Source organism: Sinocyclocheilus anshuiensis, unplaced genomic scaffold, assembly GCF_001515605.1.
Source record: "Sinocyclocheilus anshuiensis isolate Anshui unplaced genomic scaffold, SAMN03320099.WGS_v1.1 scaffold9, whole genome shotgun sequence".
Lineage (NCBI taxonomy): Eukaryota > Metazoa > Chordata > Actinopteri > Cypriniformes > Cyprinidae > Sinocyclocheilus > Sinocyclocheilus anshuiensis.
Genome location: NW_015540887.1, coordinates 2,791,908 through 2,810,114, shown reverse-complemented (window position 1 = coordinate 2,810,114; position 18,207 = coordinate 2,791,908). Strand labels below are relative to the sequence as shown.

Genomic DNA, 18,207 nt, shown 5'->3' with positions numbered 1-18,207 from the left:
AACTACAACCCCCCCACCCCCCCAAAAAAACAAACAAACAAACAAAAAGCCATATCTGAGTATTAAAGTGTTCAAGACACTTTTTTCTCCTTTCAGAAATCATTTTACTGAAATTTCTAAGCAGACTGACATCTGTATGTCAGATACCAACCTTTTGAAAGATTTTATTTAAATGATTATCTATATAAAATAATAATAATTATAGTTATATTTAGTTACAAATGCCTCTAATAAAAGCCTAAATGCAGACAGTGATATCACACTTGCTAGCAAACTAATTTTACTCTACACAAGCACAATAAAATATTTCAGAGTAGAACAAACCCAGAAAATAAATAAATACATACATGCATACAAATATTGTAAATACATTTTAAAAATTCTTTTAAATATTTCCAGATCTAGAAAAAAACTATTTTAACATTTTTGGATATGTACCGTAGTATTCTTGAACACAGGAATAAGAATATATTTGATTCTCTGTTAAGTATGACTGAACTAAAAGAAAACTTCCAATCAATATTCTCTGTATAGGCAGCTCATAAGATTTTGAGACACTCCAACACTGTGTTTGATCAAAGGCTTGATCTTTTCAGATTCCTTAGTCTGAATTCCACGAGATTAGCTAAAAACTACACCTCCCCTCTCTGTAGACACAAACACCATGTTGTTATAATTATTAATCAATATTTTTGGCTTCCATCGGTCTGGCGTTGAGCTTTCATCAAGCCAACACACATGAACGGGGCTTTATCGTTTTGAATAAAGTCAAAGGAGACATACAAGCTGGTGACTCAAAACCCTGTCAGCTGCCTGGCTAGACGGTGTTTCTGGAAATCATAGCCACATTAAATACTGCCTACGCAGACAGCGCACTAGATTTTGAGACGCGGCCAAAACGAGGCTAACCGTTAGCGCATTAGCTTACCACACAACACTCGCTGCACAGTAGGGTTAACAACTCTTTCTCATGCCATACATCACCAGCGTCATCGTGTACGGGACGAACACGTTTTGTGTAACACTAACGTTTATTACAACAAAGACTTCTGCCTATTTCTGCAGGTGATAAACACGTCTTACCGGCTCGGGATGACAGGGCAGTTTGTAGTTACCTCAGAGAGAGTGTCGCGCTCGAGAAACCCGCCTCGTGCTGTGTTCCCTCGTGCTGCCTGCCACACACACACACACACCCACACACACACGATATACAGGCTGACTGTCTGTTACTGCTGGTAAACTATTAAAACTCGCGTTCAGTAACTGAAACAAAGCGGGTATAGATTAACACTACATGAAAAAAATAACGAAAAATCGAAAATTAGAAATGTTGCCTTGGCAACTAACTGAAATCAATAACTTACTAAAACTAAAAAAAGCTATATATGAAATTATATGAAAATGTAAATTTCACATAATAAAAAAGCTCATAAAATGACTAAAACTAAAATTATAATGAAAACTGAAAATATATTAAATATAATATAAAAAATAATATAGGCTACAGTGTATATAGCCAAAATACTATAACAAAGTGTATAAATAATAGGCTACTAAAATAACACTGGTCTGAACCATAATAGATGTTTCTAATAGAAGTTAGATGAAGTGAATAACATATAATGACGCACCACTTATTTTTTGAATGCATGAACTGATACTGTACACAATATATTTGTAGGGAAGGCTGAGGCTAGTTGTCACACCAATTGCTATAGTTAGGCTAATACTTCTCGGAGGTTTAATTTTTAATGTAATTTTATGTAGGCACATGCATTAAAGTCTTGTTGTGGTTTTGGTCATTAAATATTGTAGTTAATAAACTATACGGTTTATAACATTTGAACACTGTGGTTTCACTTGTTACCCAACTATAGCAAAAAAATCTGATGATCAAATTGTTAAAAACTTATAGTTATATACAGTATCTCTTGTGACAACTTGTGACAATCATTTGTGGTCTTCCCTACATACAAAATACATATACATATATAGAAAAATAGTCAGAAAATGTTCTATATAATAAATATTTTGAAGCTCTGACTAATTATAAAACTCAAAAAATAAAAACAACAACAAGAACAATTTGACACCTGATAGATATGAAAAAACAACAACAATTTAACTTACCTTGTACAAATTCACATCTTTTATGATAAGTTCTTAAGGATATACTAAACTAAATAATCTCACCAATAATACAGAGAGCAACAGATCCAAAGGAGGTTTTCTGTGGTAAAGCTTGAGCCAACTGACTAAACTTATCCAGTATCCTCTCGAGTTATTGAAAACTCCTTTACAGAATGAAGTAACCCAGTATTGCCATCTCACATGCACTTAAAATTAAATATGCATTGTGACAAACCACCTGCAATTCAAACTCTCAGCAGGTCACCATGATGCTCTGCCATTAGACACACACACACACACACACACACACACACACACACAGACTTGGTGAACTAAGCAAATAGTTGCTATAAAACACACAGTCTGTTAAACATATCCTGGTGGCTTTACATTAAGCTCTGCAATACCTTTTAGTCTGAGTCAAGGATGAGACTGTACCATTTCAGTGACCCTCATGAAATCACAATGTTGTGTTGTCGTGTAAGATTCTCAGGTGAGAGAGGACTCGATTAGATCTTTTCTTCAATGAGCCCTAGACTGACATGACACTGGATAGGGTTACAAGTGCAGAACTGAAGTTGTGGTTACATTACCATGGAAAGACAATTCACACCTACTAACTAGGCCAAGGTTGAAGTACAGTACTGAGGGGAATAAATATCTGAGAATAAATGACAAAATAAATGTATGCCTGTTTATCTGGTTTATTATAATTTAGCTTTTGTGTCAGGTACTAAAAGTCTAGAAATGATGTTCCTGTAATCTGATATTCCATTTACAGTAAAGCACAATAAATAAATCAATCAATCAAATGAAACCAACCTTCAAAATGATCAAGATCAGCAAATTTAAGACAGAGTGCCAATATCCTATCAGTACTGAATTTACAATAAAAGTTTCCTAATTAGGATGGGAAAATAGAAGAGTGACCTTACAAGTACAATTGCATGCAGATCATGTTTCTAATTAAGTGTAATTAACGGCACAGAGGTGTATAATCAGGTCAAGAAGAAACTCACAGACAATCCGAGAAACTGCACAGTCATGAAAGACGTGTCTAACAATATGTGGTCATAAAAGATCTCTTTGAAATATCAGAAAGAATGTGGTGAAATATATATAGGTCTGTTATTCAAAAATTAGGTTCTTACTGGTTGGACTGGTTGTTGGGTTAAACATGACCATGTGAAGGTGCCCTAATTTACAATAAACGAAAAAACAGCGCCACTCTCTGGTCAGATCTAATAACTTAATTTGAAAAATCTTTGAAATATCAGAAAGAATGTGGTGAAATATATACAGGTCTGTTATTCAAAAATTAGGTTCTTACTGGTTGGACTGGTTGTTGGGTTAAACATGACCATGTGAAGGTGCCCTAATTTACAATAAACGAAAAAACAGCGCCACTCTCTGGTCAGATCTAATAACTTCATTTAAAAAAAAAAAGTAAATAAATAAATAAAAATAAAAATACTGTGCGTGCAATCAAGGAGTTGGTGCTGAATTTCAGACTAAGGTTTTTCAGGTTAAACAAAATGTATTGTTTTCATTTGACGAAAATGTTATGGTGTATTTGCATATGCGTGGTTTCTACTATTTATATGTATACTTATAAATAATGGATATTTATTTATATTTTATATCAATTTTTATTTCAAATCATTAGGCTTCCCTGAGGATTCTTTTGCCTCAGTCTCTCACAGGCTTCTATTTATTGAAGCAGACCAAAAACCCAGAATTGAAATATTTTAAAGTCTTATTGTTATTTGCAAAATTATAGGCTATCACTATTATCTGTTAACACTATCCAAATGAGAGAAAAAAAATCTAACAGCAATATGTCAACACACTGAAAATAGGACAAGACTTTTTCAGGCAATTTCATGTGGATATAAAAATAGTTTCTCTCTCTCTCTCTCTCTCTCTCTCTCTCCTGATGAGTTAAGTATTCCACCAAACACTTTCTCTTATTTAGGCTATAACCATTTTACTGTATAAATTGTCTTAAATTATTTGTATGTTAAGCCAGTGGTTCCCAACCCTGGTCCTGGAGGACATTTTGCATGTCTCCGTTCTCTGCCGCACCAATTTCAGGTCTTGAAGTCTCTACCAATGAGCTGATGACCTGAATCAGGTGTGTTTGATAAGGAGACATGCAAAATGTGCAGTGTTGGGGTGCCTCAAGGACCAGGGTTGGGAACCACTGTGTTAAGCAACTGAAAAGTAGAAAATTCTCTAGAAAACTGCAATTTTCTAAGAAACATATTTTAGTTTCACAACCTTGTGCATGAAGCTTATCAAATTAAACTGCCAACAGTTTCCATAAGATATAACTGTATCTCAACATGTTCTAAATTATTCAGTTTGAGATGTTAATAAACAATTTATCACTTTAATAAATACAATTTATTACCATAAAATTTAACAGATGTTAAAAATGATTGAATAAGAGTTGATAAAATATTTAAAATAAACGAAAGAATAATTCATATAAAACTGCAAACGTCCCTGCAACATCATTTGTGCTTTGGGGTCACTTTGCTCGAGAAAAAAACAAAAGTTAATGCATCCAGACAAATGCAAATAGAGTGGCAGCAGTTTACAGCTGCTCATTTTCAAACAAGTTGTTTCCCCTTAGAATATCTCTGATGTAATCATTTATCATAAAATTAGAAGTCAAAAAATAATTTTGTTAATGGGAATTACCTGACAGGCAGCTCCATCCTTCCCCCTATCTCTCTCTCTCCCTCCTCCCTCTGTTCAACAGCATGTCAGAGCCTGTGGGATGGAGTTACAGCACATTACTTTCCATCTGGATGCTGCTCTGAGCACCTTTAATGAAGACGACCGCATCTCTCCAAACTTCACAAGACCCCTGACTGTCCAACACACACCTCCAGCCGAACAAAGCTGTTTTAAAAGTAACTTTCCCGAAAATAGCTACACAAGCAAGTCAGGACATCCAAACAGACCTTCACACAGCCGAAGCATGAAGCTCCAGTGCGTTTCTCTTCTCATCTGTGCTTTACTCATTGGCGAGTGCTGCGGGTCTCGTCTGGACCGCTGGGTCCGAACTGGACTTCAGTACCTGAAGCTCAACCTGTGCCGGAGGGTTTCTCTACCGGAGAGCGAGTGCAAGAAGCTGTCCCACCTGCACCTGAGCGGGGTGGTCGTGTACGTGACCGAGTCCGGCTCGGGGAAAGTGCTGGCGATCCTACCGGACTCATACTCGAGCGGTGCGCTGCAGTCCAAACAGAGCGGCTTCTCTGCGGACGCGAGCGCGGAAGATGAGCGCAAGGCAAACGAAGAGCTGTACCCCGGCGCGAGTGCGCATGACGCCGCGCTGCTGCTGGACCCCAGCCCCGGCGAGAGCTTCGGACACCCGGTGGTCCTGTTCTATGTGGACTTCAACACAACCAAGAAGAAATGTGCTCATAAGGACGGCATTTATCTGGGTGAGTGGACTGAATCTGTCCAGCCTGAGATTTAAAATCATCAGTCTAAACAAGAGAACATAAATTTTACTTGAGTAAATTAAAAGCTTCGGACACCCGGTGGTCCTGTTCTATGTGGACTTCAACACAACCAAGAAGAAATGTGCTCATAAGGACGGCATTTATCTGGGTGAGTGGACTGAATCTGTCCAGCCTGAGATTTAAAAATCATCAGTCTAAACAAGAGAACATAAAAATTTTACTTGAGTAAATTAAAAATTACGTTCAAAGCTTGTGGCAATCGCAACACGTTACTGAACCCAATAAATTAACCCGTTTATTGCAATTTTCCTATATTTCAGCCTATTTTACTCTCGCATAGTCCAATGAAAAAAGTTTAAAAAGAGTTGAAAAAAAATTTAATTTGCCCAGCAAGACCCAACAGAAAGTTAAAAACTTTTTAAAAATGCATATGTTTTTAACTACCAAGCAGTTGTCAGTGAAAAGAGATTAAGGAATAATTGTGTATTCCTTTGAACTGTAATGTAATAATACTTTTAAAACTAGAATTGGAAAAAACGTGACGTTTACGTCACGATTTATTAGCTATAGTACATTAATAACAGACCCAAATGTTTCATCGAGTTCTGTCACGAACATCATATCTGGAATCAAACTGGAATTAGACCGCTTTCCTCATGTGACTTTTTATACCAGCCATGTAAAAATGTTGACAAGAAGCCAGTCTGCACATTCATTTATAGCTGTTTAGACCCTTCAAACCAAAAGTAGCCTAGCCTATTTCTTTGTTACCAATGTGATTAAATGTAAAGTGTAAAATGTGAAGTGTAAATTACCATGGTTAAAAGGGTGTTACTCATATTATCAGGACACCTTACTAATTATAATGTCATTATATGTAATTACTATACTAATTATCATAATAATGTGTATTTACAGCAGCTATAAACAGCACACAATAATTATATATAAGTAACATAAATTACACCGTAACATGAACACTATAATGCATATTATTTATTCAAACATATTTGAAAACCTTTACAGGGAATAGGAGAAAAGTCCTGCAAAATTGTGTCAAAAACATGCAGATACATAAAAGTTACATAGACAGCTCTAAGATGTCTGAAGTGTAAAATGTCAATCGATGAACATGGAATAAAAATTTAATGTTGCTTTATAAAAAGCCAGTGTAGATGTCTTTTTTTAACACTTAAGAACATAAGCAAAGGTCATCTGCCCTGTGACACGAAGCTGCGTCTGAGGTGTGCGAATGAGTCTGAGAGGTCTGCACAAGCATCTGCTCTTAGGAGCAGTCGGGCCACGGACCCCCTGCAGGGAAAGTGGAGGGCAGACGCACGACTGAGCCGAGAGTCATGCATTCACAATAAGAACGGTCAATAATTCATTCCCGACTGAGAGTTCAGTCCTTAACACTGGGTTCAGCTGTGCCCCCATAGTCCACAAGACAACCCATCACCTTTGAACTAAACTTGAACATTTGCATCATCACTGCTGAAAGAGACTAGAAAAGTTGTGATGATAAAGTTGATTCTACTACATATTCTTTAATAGGACACAAACTGTTTTCCAAGTGACTGTTATTGAAGTAAGCCTTAAAGTGTCGCAATGACAGCTGATGTACTAATAACATCCAGAAGAAAGTCATTTAATATCTTGACCAGACTATTTGACTATGATTGCATATGGGCTGCAGCTGAGGCTGAAAATTTATGCTGGTAAGGAATCAAGACATGTCCGCATCCAATTATTTGTGTGAAATTCCCATCTACTGAGATGCCTTCATCTGGTGAATATTTGAAGGGAAATTTGATGTGTCCTTCTCCTTCATTGGCTAGGATTTCCCAAAATCCTGTGTGTGGTATTAGGCTACTTCTGGAAAAATAAAAATGGCAAATGAGTGCTGAAAAAGAGTACATTTATTTACAAATGTTATTTTTTAAATTCACATTATTAATCTATTTACACAAGTTGGGGGTCAGTAAGACTAAGTGTTTTTGGAGAAGGTCTCACACTCACCAGGGCTGACGAACAATACAGTAAAAACGGTAATACTGTGAAATATTTCTAAAATTTGAAATAACTTTTCTATTTGAATATATATCAAAATGTAATTTATTCCTGTGATGCAAAGCTGAATTTTCAGCATCATTACCCTCCAGTCTTCAGTGTCACACGGTCCTTCAGAAATCACTCTAATTTGATGATTTGTTGCTGAAGAAACATTTGTTATCATCAATGTTGAAAACTCTTGTTCTGCTTAATATTTTTGTGAAATCCGTGATTCTTTGTATTTTCAGGATTCTTTGATGAATCTGCCTTGGGGACGTGGCAATTATGTAAATATATTTAAATAAACTCTCAATTCTTAAAGGCTAAGCGCACATGTCGGGACTCAAGCCTTCCTCAAATCAAATTGTTTCAAGAAATATTCTTAGTAACTGGAGACGAAATGAAGCTCAGGAAGGGCAATAATGAGCGGACACATTAGAAATGGTAAACAAAAATGCTCTGGTTTACACATGAGCTCAAGGCAGAAGGGCTTGTGTGACTCGGTTCAAATCTAGAACCGTTTTCAAGTCTCGCTGTGTCCAAACCTGACCATCTCATCTGAAGATGTGGTGAGAATCAGAGACCGGAATGAAAGCTGGGTTTAGTTCTGGCCACATTTCAAATCATCCCAAGTCTCTCTGAATGGGCCTCCGGATACAACTGACCACAGAGAGAGACTCGGTAGGGCTACTGATGCTGTTTTACCCCAAGGAAACCTTTCATTGTAAGAGCCAATTTTAGTTGTTAAGTGAAATGGATTTATAATGGCTTGTGATTACACCTCCTGCGCTGCTGTCTAATTCAGGCTTCCTCAGTGTGAAACTGATAAAAATTGCTTGGCGTCAGTAGCCCTGCTGCAGTCTTGTTTAAAGTGCAGCATGTGCCTGAATGGATAGTTTGCAGTTATGGCAGATTACTAAAGGAATGCACGCTGTTCTGCCCTGTCTGATGCTATGCCTGTTTAAAAGTCATTATTACTGCTTTTCCTGAAAGGATAGTTTCTCTTTGTCACATTCTCAGGGTATAAATTAGCATTGCAGGCAGCTCATACTTATTAAAGCCAGGTGGATGATCACATGACAACGGCAGAGCAATAATTCTCATTTATCCAGGTCATAAACATTGGGCAAATATTGACACTGGTATGTTCTTGAATGATCACCAAGCAATAAACCAAAAACATTGCTCTTTATAATGGATTGTTGCTTGGATTCTTTATTTGCATCTGTGGTTCCATGAAGAACCTTTAACATGCATGGAACATTTTCATTGCACAGAAAGTTCTTTATAGTGTAAAGAGTTACTTCAGATTATTAAAATGTTCTTCACACTAATAAAAAGTGGTTCTTTTAGGAACTGTTCACTGAAAGGTTCTTGTGAAACCCAGAATGGTTCTTTAACAGCACCAAAACCTTCATTTTTAAGAGTGCAGGCGACTATTAGCAGATTGTATTTGTACATTAACTGTTTCATGCAACATGTATACAGGGGAGGAGTGCTTGACGATGGCTGTGAAGACACGTTGCCAGAACCAGCTGAAGCGGAGGAGGAGTCGCAGCGACCGTATGGCGAGCCGGGCGAGGGCCCGCAGGAGCACGACGGGCAGAACCGGCCGAGCGGAGCACAGCAGCGGCCTCTGTGAGATTCACTTTCTCCCTCTGGTTGTGGGAGTGAAAGATAGCAACCGAACCCAACGCCTGCACTGTGTAGGTGAGTCAATGGAATTGTAGAGTTCAACAGGTTTAATTATCTCTGGAAGGTCAGTGACACACTCTTAGGAATAGAAAGCAATAGAAGCACAAATCACAATTACGCCAAGTTATTTGAATCCTGAATAGAAGCGAATCAGGAATCTGGCTTTTTTTTTTTTAAAGGTGCTTCATGTTGGAATTACTGCAAGTATGAGGAAAAAAAAAAAGTTAACATCCTTGAAATAATTACAAAATTGTCATTTTCTGAGAGCTCTGCTTGTACCACCTGACAGCTGCAACCTGATGAAACACTGAAAATGGCAGTAAAATGTAGTTAAGCTGTTATTTCGTAATATTTGTTTATTAATCTTATAACTGACTACTGTTAATGTTTTAATAATGCAAAAACATTCTGAAAATAAACAAAAGACATAAATAGTTTAATGTAGCTATAGCACAGAGTTGAATAACTACCTAATGCTAAGCTAAATAAACTATACATTTACTAAGGCATTTGCATTACAGCCACTAATTTTTTTTATAACAGATTCATTATGATGTTAATTGTGTTGCCACAAAAATGCATTATTCTGAGTCCAAGGATGTGAACAGCTCCTAGCAGAATGTCTGAGTTATCTAATAATTACAACATGCCGTGAACGCAGCATAAAGGGACGGTCACAGAGGTATTTCGGCGTAATTTGGACAAAAGCGATGCATTAAGCACAACTCGCAGAATTCACTTTCAAACCACAAAGATTTCTGTTGGTCAAAGTGGCATTTTAACTACAAAAATTTGCTGAAGAAACAGTTTATATTTAGAATGAATCATGTCATGTTTGGGTCTGAAAAAAACATGTTGAAATCTGTTCTCCTACTTTTTAATGCTGCTCACCTCAAACCTAACACTAAGTAATGTGGTTGTTGCTGTAGATCACCCAGACTTTGCCAGATGCCCGCAGCCTTTGCCACTGACCAGTCCCAGCACACCCATCTCCAGCTGTGAGCTCAATAAAAACACCCGCCGGTGCCATCAGCAACGCCTGGCCACACACCTGTCCTGCCGCCTCTACCAGACTTGTGATCATGCTGTTCTCCTGTCAGGTACAAAACACTGACTCAAAGAACTCATTTGTAAGATCTGACCCATTGATGTTTGAAATGCTGGCTGAATACTTGGACTCATCAGCTGTCTCAGGTATGCTGCTCCTACATAACCTTTAACCTGTGCACGTGCAGGTGGCTGGCAGAAGCAGATAACATACCAACAACATGCAAAGAACTTGCAGCTCTTCTACCAGATGCTGAGGAACAACGGCTTCCATAAGGACCACATAAAGACATTCTTTGCTGGGAATGGACAGGTAGCAGGTCAGAGGACATTTCAAGTCATTTAAGCTTTTAATTTACCCTGATGCTTTATATTCAGATTCACAAACTACACTCTTAAAAATAAAGGTGCTTCAAAAGGTTCTTCACAGCGATGCCATAGAAGAACCATTTTTGGTTCCACAAAGAACCATTCAGTCAAAGGTTCTTTAAAGAACCATCTCTTTCTTACCTTTTTGTAATCTGAAGAACCTTTTTTCACCACAAAGAACCTTTTGTGAAACAGAAAGGTTCTTCAGATGTTAAAGGTTCTTTATGGAACCATTTAGACAAAAAGGTTCTTCTATGGCATCGTGAAGCACCTTTATTTTTAAGAGTGTATCTTTATTTCCACAGCTAAAGAGACTGAGGGGATGTATCCAGCCACCGAGAAAGAGGTGATCAGGAATCACATTTCCTACATCTGCCGGAAGCAGCACTGTGTGGATTCTCTGGTTCTGTACCTGAACAGCCCCACATGCAACGACGGCACCATGCTGCTCTGGGACCGCAATAACAACGGCATTGTGAGTGTGTGCATCTGTTCAGACGTTCTGACGCTTGTGCAGTGTATAACATTTTCAAACTTTTAGTTTCGCAGAAACCATGAACACAATTAGCATAGAGCACAACAAATTATTTTTTTCAATTCATTATTTCAACAGGGATTCCAACACTTTGTACGAGGCAACAAACTACTCATCCTATGTAGCATTGTTTGTGAATGACAAAGTCAAACGCAATGATATAAATCTATTAAATTTAAAGTTGTATTATAAAGTTTCATAATAATGAATTAAAATAATGTATAAAATAATAAAGCCATTGATTAAATATATTTTAGGTATAATGTAAAATATTCAGATATACTAATGCACTACTACCAAAAAAAAAAAATATATATTAATACTTTTATTCAGCAAGGATGTATTAAATTGATCAAAAGTGACAGTAAAGACATTAATAATGTTACAAAAGATTTATATTTAAAACAAATGCTGTTCTTTTGAATTTTTGATTCATTCTGTATCACAGTGTCCACAAAAATATTAAGCAGCACAAGAGTTTTTAGCATTGATAATAATAAGAAATGTTTTTTGAGCAGCAAATCAGCATATTACTCAGGAACAGTGTTGGGGAAAGTTACTTTTAAAAGTAATATTACAATATTGCGTTACTCCCTGACTAGTTACTTGCAAAAAGTAATCTGATTACGTAACTCAGGTTACTTGTAATGCGTTACCCCCAACACTGGTTACTTGTAATGCGTTACCCACAACACTGCTCAGGAATGATTTCTGAAGGATCATGTGACACTGAAGACTGGATTAATGGGTTGCTGAAAATTAATAAATAAATTATATTTTAAATTGAAGTACTTGGAAACAGGAGAACTTTTGGCACGTGTCTGTGGTAATAGCAGCTTCTCTGAATGGTGGATCTTTTTCTTCTGAACTACGATTACTATAGTTCTGCATTCAGAATTCAGATATTAAAAATGGTTTAAAAATGAAAGTGAAATCACACTGACTTACGACCTCTATCATTACTTTCATAATCTCAGACATCATGGTAGGTCAGTTTTAAAAGGTGTTTACACTACCAAAAATCTATTCCTCTGTGGAGGGGGAAAAAGGGATTTTTACTTCTGGAACCCAACTGTTGTGCTCTGTAGTGGTTGAAAACCACTAGTTTTTTGGGGGGGAAATATTTTAGTTCAGTGGATTTTGTAACAGGATTATATTTTCACAGTCAGGCCTACGGTGTTATTCTGAAAGTGCTGAAGTAGATTTGTTATAAATGTGGGGGTTCCTGGAATCACAGAGAGGTCAGATGAATAAAAAGAGTTTAGGAATTCCTTATCTTCCCATAAATGAATCCAACGTGTTTCCCCAAGACCACCGCTTCAAAGTGCCCACTAACCAAAGGATAAAAGTATTACACTATGGAAACTGACTTTTGGTTGACTCTCATCTGTTCATTCGGTTTTATTTCTTGGAAGGGATGCATCTGCAGACACTTTGCAATTTGGTGGTTCTTGTCTTACGAGTGCATGGAGTATTTTTAGTGCTGCTTATGAGAACGTACGCCACCTGTGCAGCAAACATCCAAGAGGGGATGCTTTGTCAAAACATATTCCCTTAATGCACATGGACAACCCAGAGCAGACTCCTCACTTAACAAGAAACACCAGAGAGATTAGATCAAATTTCATAGAGAAATACAGCACAATCTTAAGCCCTCAATCTTATTAAGAAACTCACAATAGACCAGCCATCCACCTCTTTCATCTATCAATAATGCAATCATTCCAGAAACTGTGCACACATTCAATGATATTGCTTTTATAAAGTACATTCCTGTTGAACCACCAAAATCCCACAATCCTTTGCAAAAGGTGGTCAGTAATCCCAGCCATATGTTTAGAGTAGGGCAAACAGAAGGGAGCAGACTGCACAGTAAAGCCCACCCTTCCATGACAATAGGGACAGACTCTCTATAGGGACAAAGGCAACAACCTGATCCCCAGACAGGGATGTAGTGACAAAGGGGGGCTTGAGAGACAAGGACCACACAGGATCAGGGCCACCAGATGCTCGGCTTCCCACAGGAAAGCTGCTCATTTCTTCTTCGAGTAGAAAGAGTACGGCTAACTGTTCATTTCAACAACTGCCACGAGTCTGAATGCCAGGACAAATGAATGTATGCTCTCCTTTTGAAGTGCCTTAAAATAGACCACAGTCATTTAAGTGAAATAGCGAATTGTAGGTGCATTGGATGAAATTAAAATATAAACTAGAACAAAATTATTTGAAAATAGTGGGGGGAACAGGTTGTTAATGATAATTTTTTTTTTTGATATTCTCTCATTTATTTTTATTATAGTATTTTTATATTATAATTTAATATTAATATTATAGTTATAATATATAAAAGATTTATAATACAAATTATTTCTGTTCTTTTGAACTTTCTAATCATCAAATAATTCTAAGAAAATTACAAAAAACATTAAGCACAACTGTTTTCAACATTGACAATATAAAAAAAAAAATGTTTCTTGAGCAGCAATTCAGGATATTAGAATGATTTCTGATGTGACTCTGAAGACTGGAGGAATGGTTTCTTAAAATTCAGCTTTGCATCAAAGGAATAAGTTACATTTGAATATATATTAAACAGAAACAGCATTACTGTTTTCTCACCGATGTTAAACTTTTGAACAATAGTCTATAATTGCTGCCTAAGTTTTATAAAAGCATTTTCCACTCAAGTCCTTGCACTGCTTTTATCTCATGCTGTGAAATCACTGTAATGTACAGACTTTTGCGGATTACTACTTTAATAAATGGCATTTTAAGGCAAAATCTATAAAACTTTTCATTTTATATGCTAGGAAAGCTCTATACGATGGTTTCATGGTATATATATTTTTTTCTCCAGGCAGATCTGAAGGAGCGTTACTCTGTGGGTGAACTGTTGGCGGATCTGTCCGGATGCAGGGCCAGTCGGGTGCTGCTCTTTGTGGAGCAGAGCTACAGTGGAATCCTCAGCAAGAGACTGATGGGATCTCTCAAACATGTCAATGTCGTGCTGCTGAACGGCTTGCCCTGGGTGCACACACCTGAGTTCTGGGCCTCTCTGAACCCATCAGAGTGCCTCATAGACCACCTCAGTAAGGTGAGACTTTACAAGCCTTTATGAATCTGGGCTGTTCAGATCACTCTTTTTTGATTGTACAAAACAAAGTATACACCTTATTTTTAACGTAAAAGCAGTGCACAACCATTTGTAACTCGTGTGAGGCTTCCGGTGTCAGCTGCTTCCAGTTATTTTAGCTGTATTTAATCATGTATAATTTATTATCATAATCATAAACACACTTTGCTATTCTTCTAGTTATTTATTTACAGCAGCTAATGAATGATAAGTCTCATACATTCACTGGAATTGAAAAATAAGGTGGAAATGCAAACTTGATTATGTGATTGATTATAAATGCTTAAAGGGACAGTTCACCCAAAAATGAAAACTCTGTCATCATTTTCTCACTCTATATAGTATCCAGTAACACTTTACAATAAGGTTTAATTTGTTAACATTAGTTAACTACATTAGTTAACATGACATAACAATGGAAAACAATTCTAAAGCATTTATTTATCATTTGCCATTAAAATCAAGATGTATCTTTCAACAATTTAAAGGGATAGTTCAACCTTCAGTTGCTGGTCCCCATTGACTTCCATAGTATGGGGGAAAAACACTGTGCAAGTCAATGGGGACCAGCAACTGAAGGTGAACTATCCCTTTAATGGACCAGAGCCAACATGAACTAACGATGAACAGCTGTATTAACATCAACAGAGATGAATAAATATAGTAAAAAATGAATTGTTAATTTTTAGTTAATGAATTAACTAAAGTTAACTAATGGACCTAGGGCTGCACGATTAATCGCATGCGATATTTAACGTGGTTTTGCGCAACTCGTCAGTGAACAACGGCTCTGTGTAGTTAATGCTGCTCAATGTGAAAGCCTGCAGGTGATGGAGATTTACCGCTGATTACAGAACCGTCTTTACTGACAAGATGCGCATTAAATATCGCATGCGATTAATCGTGCAGCCCTAAATGGACCCTTAATGTAAAGCATAACTGAATATCCTAGCTGCTCTTTTCTTTGTACTAAAATTGAAAGAGGACAGAGGCAAGTTCTACTTTTATGACCTACATCATAAACACAGTCTATACGACTCACGGTCTTTATTCTGCTAAGTCTTCTTATAATGACGGCTTTGTCTGTGGAATAGGACCAAATCCAAAAAGTCAGTTTTGACTAAAAATGGTCACAAAACAAATGTTGAGTCAACGTGTCATTTTTGTAGCCAATACAACCTTTACATTTCAGATCTTCTGTGGAATAACTTTCATTTCTGTCTGTTTTCCACATAAAGCTATCGTATGACTTGAAGACTTTAAACGCTTTCTTTCTTTGCTTAATGCAACAGCAGAGTTCTGCGATGCACCGACTGGCTGATGCTGCTCTGGGACTGATGAACGTGACTCTGGCCGGTGCTCCGTGCAACTCCACCCCTCCTCTCACCGAAGCCGAAATGAGGAAGGAGTACATGGGCTGCCAGAACCTCCCCACAGCTCTGTGGTACCAAAAACGGCCCAAGACCGACAACAGCAGGAATTGAGCAAACTGACCGCTTCCAGGACTTTCAGAAGGACAAGAGCCAACTCTACTGTTCCCAATCCGTAATTCGGACACTCCAGTGGAGTACTTCCATGAAAAACAAGTACCAACGAGTAGTCCTAGAAGTATGACTTTGTATAATGCACAAACTTCAAATCCATGACCAGCGCTTTCCTCTCACAAACACAGAGACACACACACTCTACCTGTGTGTGCGCACTTAATTCAACCCAGTGATGCACATAGACCCTGACAAGCTGTTGAGGAACGGAGACTACATAATGTGTGCTTAAGAGATCGAAAGAAGAGGCGGTAATGCAGGACAGAGAGAGAGAAAGCGTCTGACATGTCCTCACTTTGAACCTCATTTCCCCTGCTTGCCGCTCCGTAGAAGGCGTCCTGTGGGGAGCGTCCCATGCGAACTTCTCCTCTCTCCGCCTGCCGTGAGGGTTCAGCGCAGGGGCATCCGCGCTCCTTTACCAGAGTGCTCTTCCGTGGGTCATCGCACAGGGCGCGCCTGGAACTGAACAATGGTGACAAGGCCACTCTGAAACACACCTCACACTCACTTGGAACAGTTCAGGACAAATCTCCTTGTCCCTTCTTCAGCTCAGTAAGGGACAGGGCGGTCCAGCATGATTTAGTAATGAGAAATGTTCCCTCACCACGTCTGGACTCTAGCAGACACTGGGCTCTGCAAGCATGTATTTAAGTCAGACCTCTTATTCCACACTGTATTAACCACTCTGTTCACAGTGTTCGCTTATCACCGCAAACATTTAATCGCCAGCCGCCGATAATGTTGACAGTGACGAGAAGGTATTTCAGGCCCCACGCCAGCTCCTGTGGGAATTCATACACATTCTTCAGAAATTACAGACAGTAGGACGATATTTTTCTGCAGCGCATCTACTTGCTCAGAAATATACGCTCTCATTCAAAAGTTTGGGGTTAGTAAGATTTTTTTTATGTTTTTGAAGTCTCTAATGTTCAGCAAGGCTGCATTTATTTGATCAAAACTTTAAAAACAGTGATATTTGGAAATATTCTTACAATTTAAAATTACGTTTCTATTTTAAAATATTTTAATCCTTTTTAAAATGGGATTGTTTGGTGCTCGAGAAACATTTATTATCATCAAACATTTATTTAATTGTATCAGTATTTTTGTTTCAGGATTCTTTGATGAATAGAAAGTAGAGCATTTCACAGAAAAGAACAGCATTTATCTGAAACAGAAATCTTTTAAACATTATAAACATCTTTACTGTCACTTCTGATCAATTTAATGTGTCCTTGCTAAATAAAAGTATTACTTTATTTATTAAAAAAACCTACTGACCCCAAACTTTTAAACATTCACATGGACACCCATTTGTTCATACTTTTCTTATAGTATTGATGTGAGTGGGCCAAAGTCCCATCAAACCTCAGTGCATTGTAGCCAATCTTTAACTCTAAGCCTAAATCATTAAAGATAAATATCCGTTTTTGTATAGTTCAGAAATGTGTTACCCTGTAAATATTTCTGTCATGTTCTACTTAATGAATGGATTTTAATGTCAATTGTCTTAAAGGATTATACATGTCATTGTTTGTGCTAAACCATAGCTGGAATGAAAAGATGTAAATACTCTAAATAAATTAACTTTTGTACATAGTCAGGGTTGTATTTATTTACAGACTTTATTTTTTTTAAATTAAGTACTTGACCAACTTATCCACATTTCACAAAAAATGTACAAAACACCTAGCTAATGTTTCCATGAAAGGCATTTTAAGAATATCCAAAGGCTACAGATGTTTTTCCAATATTCCTGAATGTTTCTGTGGTTCATGTAAGTCCCTTTAATATCCATCAGTTTCTCTTTTAAAATTAATTCAATTCTTTGTTCAATTAAGTACATTCAAAAATACAAATAGTTTCAATTCAAACTAGAAATCAATAAAAACCTATTTAAAAAACAAACAAAAAAAAGAGAATATATATCAAACACCTCTCAAGTTCAGCATGTCATTAATATTAAAATATTGGTTTAAATGTATATGAGTATTTTCCATGTTCAGTTTTTGAATCTCAAATTATAAATGTGGATGTGGACAAAATAGATATGATAGATTGATTGTGAAGGAGGATGATAATTAATGTGGTTTGGTAAAGCATCCCCACTTTGGTGAAAATTTTTGGCTCAGCCTAAAGAGGTCTGATGGTTTTTTGGAGGAAAAAATTGGGAACACTACATTTTACAGTGTACATGTTACACATACTCCAATTTAAATACTATAT

The 18,207-nt window shown here is 37.2% G+C and overlaps 3 protein-coding genes across 5 annotated transcripts in view; 1 reads left to right on the top strand and 2 right to left on the bottom strand.

Annotated features, from left to right (window-relative positions):
• LOC107688755 (tubulin polyglutamylase TTLL4-like) overlaps positions 1-1,200 on the bottom strand; it is a 17,055-nt gene extending 15,855 nt beyond the window's left edge. The window contains exon 1 of one of the 3 annotated variants that reach the window (XM_016486515.1): positions 1,116-1,200. The gene's annotated coding sequence lies outside the window, so the exon portion shown is untranslated. Of the gene's footprint in view, positions 1-928; positions 1,044-1,083 lie in introns of those variants that run through there. The other 2 variants (XM_016486514.1, XM_016486516.1) reach the window with 2 other exon arrangements.
• Positions 1,201-4,924: 3,724 nt separating this feature from the next.
• Positions 4,925-16,749, top strand: LOC107688754 (uncharacterized). The gene is given in 8 exon segments (XM_074187006.1): positions 4,925-5,072; positions 5,075-5,585; positions 9,147-9,368; positions 10,283-10,453; positions 10,589-10,720; positions 11,075-11,244; positions 14,162-14,398; positions 15,733-16,749. Coding segments are annotated over 8 exon segments (1,737 nt in total). The 5' UTR covers positions 4,925-4,967; the 3' UTR covers positions 15,922-16,749.
• Positions 7,348-18,207, bottom strand: part of abcb6b (ATP binding cassette subfamily B member 6 (LAN blood group) b) — a 56,262-nt gene continuing 45,402 nt past the window's right edge. Inside the window, exon 19 of the transcript XR_001634267.1 lies at positions 7,348-7,481. The gene's annotated coding sequence lies outside the window, so the exon portion shown is untranslated. The remainder of the gene's footprint in view (positions 7,482-18,207) is intronic.